The sequence below is a fragment of the Callospermophilus lateralis genome, chromosome 15 (genome assembly GCF_048772815.1).
Source record: "Callospermophilus lateralis isolate mCalLat2 chromosome 15, mCalLat2.hap1, whole genome shotgun sequence".
Lineage (NCBI taxonomy): Eukaryota > Metazoa > Chordata > Mammalia > Rodentia > Sciuridae > Callospermophilus > Callospermophilus lateralis.
In genome coordinates, this window is record NC_135319.1 from 21869627 (window position 1) to 21884427 (window position 14801).

General features: G+C 44.5%; 1 protein-coding gene across 1 annotated transcript in view; it reads right to left on the minus strand.

Moving 5' to 3' along the window:
• Positions 1 to 5711: 5711 nt before the first annotated feature.
• Positions 5712 to 14801, minus strand: part of Drgx (dorsal root ganglia homeobox) — a 29337-nt gene continuing 20247 nt past the window's right edge. The window contains exon 6 of the mRNA XM_076835147.1: positions 5712 to 5977. Within this exon, the coding sequence (XP_076691262.1) occupies positions 5712 to 5977 (266 nt within the window). The remainder of the gene's footprint in view (positions 5978 to 14801) is intronic.

Genomic DNA, 14801 nt, shown 5'->3' on the forward strand with positions numbered 1-14801 from the left:
TCTTTTTAATGGCCTTTGGGAGTGAGGAGGATAGATCCTGTTTTACCCAAACCCATCATTCTGTCTCCTGCCAGGAGACTTGAGAGAGCCAGCGGGGCTGGCTTTGCAGCCACCCCTACTCTTGGACAGAGATGGCAAACCCTCAATGCTTGAAGGCCCAGCACGTTGGACATTGTCCCCCTCAGACAGCATTGGTAGTGCTGGGACCCCATGAGTCCAAACTCAGCAGCAAGAACTTTTTTTGTTGTCATTGAATGGGCAACTAATGATAGCTCAGGGGTATTACCCAGCCCTGGGGTTCATAAGCCTCTGGGTGCAGGGCTTGGGCTGCCCACATTTCATGTTTGTACACTGGTTCACAGGAGTTGCCATAGAAAGTGTTTGGCTAAGTCTGAAGAGAAAAAAAAAAAAAAAAAAAAGGATGAATTTTCCATAAGTAGATTGACTGTATCCTGGAATAGAGCTCATTATAGAACTGTACTACCATTTTTTCATTACAAGTTCTTTTCAGTTTCTGTTCTTAAGAAACACGGCATCCTTGATCTTGGCCTGCCCCAGCAGGACCTAGCTCTTCGGCATCTCTGCCCCTCTGTGTCTCTGGTGCATCCTTCCACAAGTGGACGTACTCTGGGTGTCTGCCCACATCCTTGAGAAGGACATCTGTTTTCATCAGCTTTTGCATTGCTGTGACCAATATGCCTGACAAGAACAATGTCGAGAAGGAAAAGTTTATTTTGGCTCAGGGTTTCAGAGGCTCCATCCATGACTGGCCAACTCCATTGCTCTGGGCCTGGGGTAAGGCAGAGCATCACTATGGAAGGGCAAAGCAGAGGAAAGCCGCTCAGGACATGGCCACCGGGCAGAAAAGAGAGAGAGCTCCACTTACCGGGGACAAAATATAAACCCCAAAGGCGACCCCCCCCACCTACTTCCTCCAACCACACCCTACCTGCCTACAATTAATCCATTTTGGTGGTCACACCTTTCATTATCTAATCATTTCACCTCTGAAACATTTTACATTGTTTCACACATGAGCCCTGGGAGGACCCAGGCAGAGCCAGCGGAGCCATGATTGGACACACCCTATTGGGCCAGAGATGTTTACCGGACCCAAGATGGAACCAATCACATTCACTGTAGTAGGAGTGTGGCAGGGGCTCCAAACCACCGTGAACCAACCAAGGTCTGGGCTAAAACTGAGTGAAGCTCTGGAGAGATAAAGGGGAGGGGACACCCCTGCAGGGGAACAAGCAGAGGGGAGGGCTCCAGAGCACTGGGAAGGAGGCAGAGTCTCAACCTCCTTCTTGGTGCCTGTCCCACTAAAGCCCCAGTTACCTGGAGCTCCATGGGATCATCCAGTATCCTTCTGACTTACACTGGTTTTAATTTTACTTGCAACTAAAAGAGCCTTTACTCCCCCCCCCCCCCCCCCCCCCCCGCCAGCACCCCTCCCTCCACCCTTACACCCGCCTCTGGGTTCCACAGGTTCCCATTCAAGTTCTCAGGTGCTGTCTACATCCTTGGAGCCTCTGCACACACACCCCTCCTGGAAGTCTTGCCCTTCTGAGGCCCAGTGACTTGCTCAGGGACTGGGTGTGGCCATTCCGACTCCCTCTGGAAGCCCACCCATCCTGTTGCCTTCTTGAGAACATTAAGGTTTTTTTTTTTTTTTTTTGTGGGACTTGGTGGGACAAGAGCTAGGCTTCATATTGCACTTCCTCTGTGCCAGGCACCATGAGCTTCTGACTCATTTAATCTTCAAAGAACCCTAGGAGGTTGCTGCCATTATTAGTAAGAGAATCAAAGCACACAGAGGTTCCATGTCTTGCCCAGAGTCACACATCCTTAAGAGCTGGGGTTTCACACAGGCAGAATGTGCCCTTCACTGCTTCAGCCAAGCTCTGGGTTTGTCAGAGTTTTATTTTGGGGGCTGGAAGCTCAGTGGTAGAGGGCTTGCCAAATATGAGCAAGGACCTAGGTTCCATCCCAGCACTGCAAGAAGAACAAACCCCAAAACAACAAATGTTTCACTTTTTCTGGTGAAGTTAGAAATTTAAGAAGAGTATCCATTATGTGGATTGGTTGAGTCTCCGGCTCCTTCTTGGTGACCTCTCTAGAAAACCACTGGAGAGGCCCAGGAGTTCTGGGCACCATCCACATTGGGAATCCCCACTGGGCCAGCTCTGGGACAGACTGAAACACACCCTAAGGTCAGGTACACTGGTCCAGAGGCAGATCAAATGGGGGAAGCTGAGCTCTGCCCCTGCCAAGCCAGACCAAGAGATGCTGAGTGGGGTCTGACAAGGCCCTGGGGTGGGCCATCCTTCCTTCCCACAAGCCCACTCAGGACAGAACCCACAAACAGCAAGCAAAGGCAAAGAAAGTTACCCACTATTCACAGTCTGTCAAACATGCCTGATTCAACAGGCCTTCGTAAGTTTCCATTACCCTTTGGGGACTCTACCTAGTTAATCTCATCAATTCATCTATTAAACACTGTGGACAGGGAAAGGGACTGAGCTCTCCCTCTTCCTTATTGGAGGCTACCACCCATTTCACTTTGGAGAAGTTGCCCAACCCTCCTGTGCCTTGGTTTCTGTATCCATGAAATGGGAAGAGTAACAGAGGTTGAGTATCCCTTATCCAAAGTACTTGGGACCAGAAGTGTTTCAGATTTTTGCTTTGGGTTTTTTTCCCTTCAAATTTTGAAATATTTGCATAAACATGACAGATATCTTGGGGAGATGACACAAGTCTAACCACAAAATTTATATGTTTAATATACTCTTTACACAAAGAGACTGAAAGTAATTTCATACAATATTTTTAATAATTTTGTGCATGAAACAAAGTTTCATGTGGTGAAATTTTCCAATTATGGTGTCATGTTGGTACCCAAAAGCCTGAGGTTTTGGAGAGTTTTGGACTTTGGATTTTCAGGTTAGTGATGCTCCCAGGCAAAGTTCCCAGGCAATGAGGCAGTAGCAGAGTCTAGGGAAGCTCTTTCCACCCAGTGGAGAAGCCAAGTGCTGGCTATTCCTAAATAAAGCACCAACCAAGGAATGCAGAAGGGATCCTGCGAGTCCCGCAGTGTCCTGTGTCAAGACCACTCACCCTCTCACCCTGTCACCCCCACCTTTGTGCCTCCTCTCAGAGCCATCATCCTGCAGGAGGAAGCTGCTGCCCCTGTCGTGACTTCAGTGGTTTCTAGGCTCCATTCCCATAACCTGGAGTGCATTAAGGCATGCTCTTCAGAGTGCTTCAACTAATAAATGAATAATAATAATTAATCAATCAATCAATCCCTGGGGCCTGCACCTCCTTCCCAGACTGAAGCCCGACTGCCTTTTTATGGTCACATTATGAACTTCTGCAGACAGGGTGAACTACTGAGACTCCAGAGATGACTGCTCAAAAGGTTACTTCACCAAGGACGACCATAGAGGGGATCCAGCAAGGCTATGTCCACTCATCCTGGGACAGAAGGACTGACTTCTGCATGCTTGGGCACCTGGGGAGGGCTCTTGGCTTGCACTGAGACCTCTGTCTTGTGGCTGCATCTGCTAAAGCTTTCAGCCAAGGCCTCAAAGCTCTCCTGGAAGTTTCTAAAAGGTTTCCATTTGCACAACGACCAAAGTGGAGAACTGGAAAGAAAAGACTCCACCCATCCCTGCAGCCCCAGGGCCAGGAGGAACAAAGAGAGGACCTGAGTTTTTCAGTTTTTCTTTTAACTCTTCTAAATTTATTTGGGTATTTAAACAAACAGAAACTACATCATGCATCGGTTACTTTTTTTGCCTCTGTACAACAAAACTAAGTACTCAATATCTCTGCAGAGGTTTGGCGCTTGCTTTTTTCCTTTCTTTCCGTAACGTCAGGCAGACTTTTCGATGTTATCCAGTTTTGCACAGTCACTAGAGTGTCGCGTCATGAATTATTAAATCAGTGCTTCGTGGTAATACATAATTTCTTATCAATTATTCATGCTAATGTGTGTGTAGTTTACTTAATTGTGTTATTGACGATCAAAAGTAATTTCCTGAAAGTCCTCAAGGACACAAAATTTAATCAGCGTAACTACTTTTCGGATGCAATGCTGTTAAGTATTCTTAATTTGCCCAACAGTTCACTTATTTATGTACCTTTCTGGAGGAAATACGAGTTTAATCAAACAATTAGATTGAAGAGTTAGTGTGCGTAAGGGCTTGAGCTTACATCGCTCAACCCAACATTCGTAATTACAGGGAAACGGAAGGGACTTTGCCGCTTTTTGGCAAATCGTTTCATCTTTGTACTCAACAAGCAAAATACAGCAGGAAGAAGGATTTGATTTTTTTTTTCTTTAAAGGAGACAGTATGTTTTATCAAATGCTTTGCAGTAATCATAAACAGGCACAATACACTCAGGGTATGGGGGTTCCGGGGGAGACTAAAAAGGGGGATCTGAAAGTATAACGTTTTGATTACAACTGAAATGAAAGTAATCATCATAAAAACAATGACAGTTTGCATGGGAACACCATCAGCAAAAGCCACCAAAACCCATAACCTTTTAGGTATGGGGCAAGGGGCGGGGCTCATGCTATTGCACATTTCCCCTTCAATCTCTTCGAGGTTACCATCCACACGAGAGAAATGGCCACTCTGGATGGAAACAGAAATCTCCATGAAATTTGGCCCTTTGGAATTAATTCTCTTCACACGTCTTCCCCGGGCTTCATCTCAGCACACGTGCCATTTCTATCTCATTTCCTACATTTGATTTCCCCAGTTTAAAAGAAAAAACAAAAAAAGCAGTACCACGGGAGACCCCCTCCAGGTGCCAGGGGTTTGAGGAAGGTGGTTCATCCAGATACGCAGGATTTCAGAGGTGCTCCTGGGGGCTTCTTCCCCTCCAAGGGCTCTCACCTTTTCCTGGGCAAGAGAGTTGCCCTCCAGTTGATCCACTTCTCCACCAACCTCCAGGTCTTTCCAGGAGAGAGGCAGAACCCGCAGGTAGATGATTCAGTTGCGGGGGACCCCCACTTGCCCCCAGTGTCAGGATGGTGGCCCCCAGTTCATGGAGCCCATGGCCAGTCTGATTAGCCCAGCCAGATGTGCCCAAGTGAGATCTGCTAGGAGAGAGCACCATGCACCCCTGGAGCAGGCTATGTCCTATCAGCCCTTTCCCACCCCACGTTTTCTCCCCTTCTAACCAAGCCTACAACCAATACCCCCCAATAAGAGAAATGGGTTTACTGCTAGTCTAGCCTGAGCCAAGAGTTGTTTGAGATTCTACCAGTTCTGTGGTTCTTAACCAATGTGATGGGGACAATCCCACTTCATATCATAAGACGTCAGCCCTGGATGTCTCTCAAGGATGGCCCTGCCATAGTTCTTGGGGTTGAGAAGACCTGCAACGGTGGCCCGGGAATGGGACAGGGAAGGTGACGGGTGAGCAAATCTGCCTCCCCTCCGAGACTCGTGGGTCTGGGTGGAAACTCAGGGGTCTCACCACAGAAGGGACTCCGATGCTACAAGTGCCATCAGGACCTGTCACCCAAGAAGCCAGCCCCACTGTCAGACTCCCCAGGCACCAAGGGAGCTTGATATCCTTTCCTGGGTCCAGGCAGCAGGCTTCTCCTTGCTGTCAGAGTTTGCAGGGCTGAGGCTGGGAGAAGCAGGAGGGCAGGGAGGAGGACACGGCAGGCGGGGGGCACTCTAGACCCTCATACACTCTTCTCTCCCTCGCTCTGTTCCTTGGTGGGAGGGGTCTTGTCCTGGCTGCTGTCAGAGGGAGCTGGCTTGGCAGCAGGGCTGGGGCTGCTGCTGGTGGATGGCAGGAGGTTGGCCGACTGCAGGACGGCTTCCGAGTGCTCCCGGGCTTTCATGCGCAGGGCAGCCACACTGGCTGTGCGGTTACTCTGGCAGCCATAGGTGGGGAGGAAGGAGAGCCCCATGGGGTCTGGGACACAGCAAGAACACAGTGGACCCCCTGGAGGAAGGAAAAACAACAGGCTCATTGTCCACACTCTGTCTCCTGGGGGGCTTGAAGGGAGGGAAGGGTCTGGGGCTTAAAAGAGGCAAGTTGAATCCATTTGGCTTCTGACATCACAGGGAGGACAAGTGCTCAAGGCCCCAAGATGTATAACTCAAGAGATCCAGTTAATATGCCAAAGGATTATCAGAGTACCAGAGAGGCCTAGTCTCCCCCAACATCCAGCTGTGCAGCCTTATGTCAAGATCTTGGCTACTCTGAGCCTTGACTTCTATAAAATGGGATAACACCCACCTTACAGACCATTAATCAGATCCAATGCAGATCCACACTCCCAAACTATGTGCCAGGACACCCTTAAGAACTCACTTTAAGGCAGTGAAAGGATGTTTTAAATACTGGAAGGAAACCAGCCACATCAGTCAGCTGCCATTCAAGCAGCTCACACTTCAACATGAGACCATGCTGCATTCCTTCTCAGGGTGTCATGTCTTTATGAAATGGGATTTTGCAAGCACCACATGAAATTCCATGCAGAATATGAAATGAGGGCAGTGGCATCCAGTATAACTCCAAGACTAGAGACAGTGAATGAAGACCATCAGCTACACAATCCCATTACAAAGGAATGGTAGTTACTTAGAAATAAAAAGGAAATTTTTTTTTTCCTTCAAAAAATATACTTTTTAAATGGGCATAAAGTTCTAGGGACATAAATACTTACTGAGGTATTTGGATCTAACGATTCCATCAGCAGAACTGTTAGATATTATTTATCACTCAAAGATATGGAGAACTGGGCTTTAAAAGTCTCTGGGGCAATTGGTTTGCAGAGCACCTAGTGCAGGTCCAGGCCCAGGTTTGTCCCTCTCACCCGTGTGTTGCCTCCCGGCCGGTGGTGATGACAGACATGGCATGCTGTGCTAGAATTTCTGAAGGGATCTCAAGCAAGAGCTGAGGGCCACACCAAGAAGAGGAGCCCTGTGTCCCCAACTTCCCTGCTGTCTTGGGCATGCCTGCAGGTTGCAGATGAGCAGGATGTGCTGTCATCCTGCCATTCTGAGCATGGTCTAGAATCCTTCCAAGGGCCACCTGGAGACAGTGCTCATGAGAGACGAGGCCCATGCCCACCAGGGCCTTCAAAGTCCCCCAGACTTGGCACCCACCTAGGGATCAGCTTTCAGGGCATTCCCCAGGGCCAGGCTTCCCAGTGCCAGAGTCAGGCCTCTTTTTGACCTCGCAAGCACATTTGAGGATCTTTCCCCTCCTTAACCATCTTTCTCAGAGGCAAAAAGAAGCTCATCTTGACCATGACCCACCAACACCTGTCTTTACCGTTATGGCCCCCCTGAGGGGTGGGCATTACTCATCTCCACCCTCCACACCAGGAAACTGAGCTCCAAGTTTGCACCGTTCATTGCAGAAGTAGGACCAGCCTAAGTTCAAGGGAAGGTTTAAATGCAGCCACCCTTCCTGCTTCAGTTTTGACCAAGCAGCTCATACAGCAGGTAAGCAGATCTAAGATGAATGTAAGATACATCACCAAGGCCAAGTGTACAAGGAATTTTGAAAACCCACTTCCCCTGCCCTGTGAACTGTCTGGCTTCTAGCCTACTGTGCATTCAGTGGAATCCCAAATTCTGACTGTTCCACTGCTTCTAGTGGCTCCTTTACAGACAGGCACTGACACCAGGCACAGAGAGAGGCCCCTATGGGGAGTCACAATTTTGTTAGGAAGGATGGCTGTGCTGGCATCATGAGTCAAGAGTCTTCCTGAGGACCCGGCCCCACATTTATGGAAAGGCCTTTTCTCCCGCTCCTAGTATTCCTCCCAAAGGGCACTGACTGACAAAGAAAACCTAAGGTGTGACAAGACCAAAATACTAAGGATGATGGTCCCTTTTTGGAGGAGGATGCTAATGATTTGTATTTTTTTTTTTGTCTGTTTTAGATTTTTCTCACTTTTCTACAAAAAACATGAATTTCTTTTATACTCAGAAATGCAAGTTTAATTTTAAATGAAAATTACAAAGAAGACTGAAGATGGTGCCTGACATGTCTGAGAAGGGTGTTATCAATGACTGGGGAGCTGAGAACCACACCTGTTGAAGATGCCAGGGAAGTGTGGCCGGGGACAGGTTTGATAGGAGCCTGGAAGGAGACATGGCCTCAGGCTCAGTCCTGGACAGCCAGCCTGGTGTCAGGCTGCCCAAGATAGGTTTTGCCCTCAGCCTAGGTCTTGCTCCAATGTAAGCATCAAATGGTTAATTAAATGTTCTGTGACTCAGTAGTGACAATGACTGAGGTGACCAGATGCAAAGGTGACAGAGCTCCTTTCCCTGGACCATGGTCTACACCTACTAGGTCATACCTGTGGTGGCCACCAAGAAAGTCATTGATAACTCTACTCCTGATCCTTAAAACCCAGATTTGGAGGTTAAGATAAACAAATTAATTCACAGAACCAAAGCTGTGGCCAAAAGAAAGGTCTCTACACATGGCCTGGTTCATTTCCTACCCCTAACACTAGACAGATGGGGGAAACAAGGACCAGAAGAAACAAGGATTCTGTCGTTAAAACTTAGTGGCACAGTGGCGCACGCCTGTAATCCCAGCCTCTCAGGAGGCTGAGGCAGGAGGATTGTGAGTTCCAAGCCAGCCTCAGCAAAAGTGAGGTGCTAAGCAACTCAGTGAGACCCTGTCTCTAAATAATACAAAAATAGGGCTGGGGATGTGGCTCAATGTTCAAGTGCCCCTGAGTTCAATCCCTGGTACACCCCCCAAAAAGAAAAGCTCTAAGGGTAAGGTGCACAATGGAATAACACTGAGGCTTAAAAGAAAGGCATGTTGACTTCAATATGGATGAAACTTCAGGACATGAAATAAGCCCATCACAAAAGACAAGTGGCTCCACTCATAAGAAATATCTAGAATAAACAAATCCATAGAGACAGAAAGTGGGTGTTGGTTTTAATAGACACAGAACTTCAGTGTTACAAGATGGAAAAGTTCTGGAGATGTGTCACAATGTGAATACCATCATCCCTCAGTATCCATGGTGGATTGGTGCCAAGACCCACTATGTACACCAAAATCCAAGGATGCTCAAGTCTCTTACGATAAAATGATGCAGTATTCACATAGAACTTGCACACATCCACCCATATACTTTAAACTTCTCTAGATTATGTAAAATACCTAATACAATGCAAATGCTGTGCAAATCATTGTGTATTAAATTATTTATCATTCCATGATAAGAAAAAAATTGTCTACATGTTAAGCACAGATACACTTTTTCCTAATATTTTCTATCTGCAGTTAGTTAAATCCAAAAGTGCAAAACCCACAGATATGGAGAGCTGGCTATATACTAATAATATAGAGATGAACACTTAAAAATGACTAAGATGGTAAAGTTTATGTTAGGTTTACTTTTGCCAGAATTTAAAAGAAAATAAAATGTTTTTTTTTTTAAAGAAAGGTAAAGGGAAACTGTATGGACCAAAGGCAGGTCAGGTCTAAGTGGCTCAGGAAGATGAGGAGCACGTAAGGCTGCTGAGATTCCTTCTTGGATCCTAAAGTGACTGAAGACCTCTAAAGTCCCACAGACACACCCTATCCTCACCCTCAACCCAAGCCACCTCTTTGATAGAGGAAGCATTGCATACTTCTCACACCTCCCTGGAGCCAGTACCCAAGTCTGGACAGCAACTAACATATCCTTCAAAGGGGCCTATGCTCTGCCTACTGGGCTAGGGAGGCAGCTGGGGAGAAGGCTTATAAGTGGATTCACCAATGTCTAAACAGCTACAGCTAGGAATGCCGACAAATGAAGCACTGGCAGCCTGAAGAGAGGTCTAGAGGGGGTCAAGGGGCCAGCCCTCTGCTCTGAGCTGACCTGGATGAAGGCACACAAGATGTGTCTATCAAGATGGAGATGTGGGCAAGACTGAGAGAGGCCATCTGTGTAATAGACAAAAGCAAAAGCAAACAGGAGACAAATCTAATGAGATGATCTTAATAGAGAAAAGTCCAAAGTCTATGATCTACACCCAAGAACCCACTGTCCAAAGGGAGACATGGCTCAGTAGTGAACGTGGAGTCAATATGACTTTATAGGAAGCTCAGTGTGACCCCACATAGTCACAGGTTGCCTTAATAGAAGCAGAACCTGCAGGAAAGGAGAAGATAAAGTCTTCCTCTTCTCTGTGGTGTTCAGATCATGCCCTAAGTCTCCCATCAACAGATACCTCTGTCACCATCCTAGGGAAAAGGAGGGAAAGTAAACTCTAGTTTTGTCTGGACACATACATATATTAATTTCAATTGTCCAACAAGCAACATCTATCTCCCTTAAATCCTATAAGCACTTTTTTTTTAACCATTTTTCACATTTTTATTGGTGCATTATAATTATAGATAATGGTGGGGGTTTTTGTTAAATACATTCACACAATATAACAGTATAATTTGGCCAATATAACTCCCAGCACTTCTTCTCCCTCCCCTCCTCCATCCTTGGGCCTTTTCCTCTATTCTACTAATCTCCCTTAGATTTTCATGGATTTCCGCCCCCCACCCATATGCACCTTCTTTTTCCTTTTTCTTCTCTAGATTTCACATGAGAGAGAAAACATAGGACCACTGACCTTCTGGGTTTGGCTTATTTCACTTAACATAGTAGCTCTAGTTCTATCCATTTTCCTACAAACCATATAATTTTATTTTCTTTATGGATGAATAAAATTCCATTCATTGTGTATATATACCTGATTTTCTTTGTCCATCCCTTTATTCATGGACACCTAGGCTGGTTACATAGTTTGGCTATTGTGAATGGTGCTGCTATAAACATGCATAGTCACCACAGTATGATGACTTTAATTCTTTAGTATAAATATTGAGAGGTGGTATAGCTGGGTCATATGGTGGTTCCACCTGTAGTCTTTTGAGGAACCTTCATGCTGATTTCCATAGATGTTGTACTAATTTATAATTTCACCAACAATGTACAAGTGTTCCTTGTTCTCCATAACCTCTCCAGCCTTTAATATTGTTTGTATTCTTGATGACAGTCGTTCTGACTTGTGTGAGATGAGATCTCAGTGTAGGTTTCATTTGCATTTCCCTAATTGCTAATGATGTTGAACATCTTTTTCATAGATTTACTTACAACCACTTTTTAACAAAGAAAAACATGACTTCCACAAATAGGATTCTTTTAAAACTAACTTTGATTTCTCTGTAATCTCACAGTACCAATAGCTCACCAGAGAATTTTGAGGAGCAAACCAACTAATTCAATCTCCCATGTCCTAACTACCAGATTTCCAGACTCGGGGATCTAGAAGGGAGTAGCAGGGGGATGCTATTTGTTTTTGTTTTAATTTTGGTTTTTGGTTTGGTTTTGGTTTATGTCAAAAATCTATAATCATGAGTGGACTAAAATTAAATTAACTACAAAGGAAGTTATCCCAGAGTAGCATATAGTGATAAAAACTATAAATAGCCTAATGACCCAATAATAGGAAATTGAATAAGTGACCTAGATAGAAGATGCTGTATCTATGACAAAACTATATTGTGGAGGATATTTAGTGCCATGTAAAAGATACCAATAATACACTAGTTTAAAAAGCAGGGTAAGAAACGTAAGTCAACATAATCCAATTTTGATGAAATGTATGTACTTCCAAAATTCATATGTTGGGTCCCTAATCTCAAGGTGAAGGTGTGGAGAGAGAAGACTCTGGAGGTCATTAGATTGTGAGGGCAGAGTCCTCATGGATTAGTGCCCTTATAGAGAGTTGCCTTGTCTCTTCCACCAGGTGAGAACACACAAGGAAGAGACTCCCTGTGAGCCAGGGAGCAGGTCCTCACCAGACACCAAATCTACCAGCACCTTGATCCTGGAGAACAATGACTCAAGAACTATGAGAAATAAAGCTTCATTGTTTAAAGCCACTCCATTTACAGTATTTTGTTATAGTAGCCCAAGATTTTTGTGTGTGGCAGGAGGAAAAAGAGCAGATTGGTTCTAGGATCCCCTGAGGATACCCAAATTCGTGGACACTCAAGGCCTTATATAAAATGGCATAGTATGTGTACATTATCCCATATACTTTAGATGCTCTCTACATGACTTATAATATCTAACATAATGTAAATATTAGGTAAATAGCTATACTGTATTTTTAGGAAGTAATGACAAGAACAAAAGTCTGTGCATGTTCAGTAAATACACAATTTTTTTCAAATATTTTTGATCTACCGTTGGTTGAATCCATGGAGGCAGAAGCCTGATTCATATACACAGTTTGTGTGTGTGTGTGTGTGTGTGTGTGTGTGTGTGTGTGTATATATATATATATATATATATATATATATCCATATACCATGTTAATTTAAAATTATAGATGTATATACATTTATTTCACATACAAATATCTTTTAGAAATAAAAAATATTTGTAAATTTAAATTTGTTTAATTTATCAGTAAGTTATAAAATATGTTTATCAGAAATATAAATGTGAATACATGTATTTACAAGTAGAATTTTTAAAAATGTACCAATGCCAAAATATAGTGGTTGATTATGGATTGTAAGACTATAAGTGATTTTCCATTTGCATCCTACTGTATTTTCTGCCTTTTCTAATGTGACCAGGTATTTTTTTAATGTTTTATTTTTTTAGTTGTAGTTGGACACAATACCTTTATTTTATTTATTTATTTATTTTTTATGTGGTGCTGAGGATGGAACCCAGGGACTTGCACATGCTAGGCGACTGCTCTACTGCTGAGCCACAACCTCAGTCCCATGACCAGGTATTTACTCTCACAAAAAGTATGTCCTTTTTGAGGTGTATGATTTCCTGTCTCTCTTCAGATAATGGGGACAGATGTTCTCCTTGGGAACAGAGACTCACCCAGATGCTAGAAATAAAGACTCTATGCTCAGCACCCAGCAAAGACTAAGACAGCTACAGGCCTCAGGCTGCACTTGAAGTATTAATACCAACACTAAGCTGAAGATCCACCATGAAATCCACCCAGGAGTATTCCATCCTTCTCCCATTCTGTGGGAACTTAAGCCAACTAGTCCCTTTGAATGGAACCCAACAAACAACCCCACTTGTGAACCCTACAAAAGGCCACCACTCCATTTTCCCACCCAGACAACTCATGCCATCACTAAACTCTATGCAAGAGCCATCTGATCCTTAAACACAGACTGAGAATTGTTTTGTTTGGAGATCATACTACCTCCTGAACACTAAATTAAAACACACAATTAGATTTCCATTAAGTTACAGAAAATTCTGCTGAATTGATCTAATCGGCCTCCATCCCTCTATGACATCATGCTTTAAAGGCTTGACTTGAACATAAATACTTAATGTAATAAATACAGTCTGAAATATTTGATCTCCTTGGCAGTTTAATTGATCTACTACAGAGACTGACAGGAAAAATTAAGTTAGTTCTGTCTCGTCTCTGCCAATAGCACATTTTCATCATAAAGGAATGTGAGATTTGATGTGGGTGGCAGGCAGGGCTCTGGAGCACTTTTCTTGTTGAATATTCAGGTTAAATAAACAAGAACATGAATATATGGATTTACGGGACATTGAACACCAATACTGCAGTTCATGTCTTTTTGCCTTATGATAAAATAAATAAATGAATGTACGTCTTTGGGGAGTCACAATACCAGTTTCTTATAGTTCATAAGGAGAGTTTAAGTGGAACTACTGGCAGATGTCCACCACAGTTAAGCATGTTCTTAGTGGTTGTGGCTAACTAAGCATGCTCATAATAATCAAACGCACTACAAGGACAGATCTATACCTGGATGCATTGTCTTCTACCACAGAACCCTGGAAGTGCTTTTTCTTGTTCTTATGAGCTTCCTTCCCCAACACGATACTCATGCCCCTGATCCCAGAACCAGTCTGTCCCATCTTGGTACAAAGTTAAAACTCAGGGAATATTTGAGCAAGCGAGAAGGAGAAAGAATCTGACCTTTCTGACTAAGCTGGCATGTTCCAAGCCTCATCAATTCCCCATAAAAAAAAAAAAAAAAAGTTATGTCAGGACAGAATTCCCCAATCCGATTAATGCCAAAATCCTTGGGCTAATTTGCAGGTTCTTTTGGTGGAATCAATCCTAACTCTAACCCCTGTCTTAATTCCACCTACTACAGATAATATCACCTTCTCAACATTCCCTTATTCACCCAGCAACTACTCATTGATTGGGAGCCAATTCCACTGACCATCCAGCCACAGCCTTGTGCTATGACATAGTCTCAGGACACAAACAAGTGTCCTATTTCTGCTTGAATGTCTTTGCAGGGTCAAACAAGTAATGCAGGCAGCCCCCAGATCCAAGAATCCCTGGAACAGCCACAGAAGCTGCAGTGACACATGTTCTGAGTATTCAGATGCCAGTGAGCATTGCCCTCCCTTCCAGTGACGGCCAGAATATACATGGGGCAGGCTACTTCTCCTGCTGCCTCGTGTGTCCCTGGCACCAGCCTAAAGCCTTCTGCTCATCTCCCTGTACTCCAGAGCCCCATTGATTAACAGGAAGGGCAAACTCATCAGCACCCATAAGACATGACTTCCAGAAAATGAACTATAGTTTTTCAAGCCAGAGGATGACAGCAGTGTCTGTCAAAGGAATAGAATCAATATTGGAGGCTCAGAGGGGGCCACCTAGGTCTTGACTTGCCCTGCCTCTGATAGATATGCTATATGACCTTGGACAGTCCTACATCTCCTCTAGGCTTTAGTGTCCTCCCTGCACCCTGG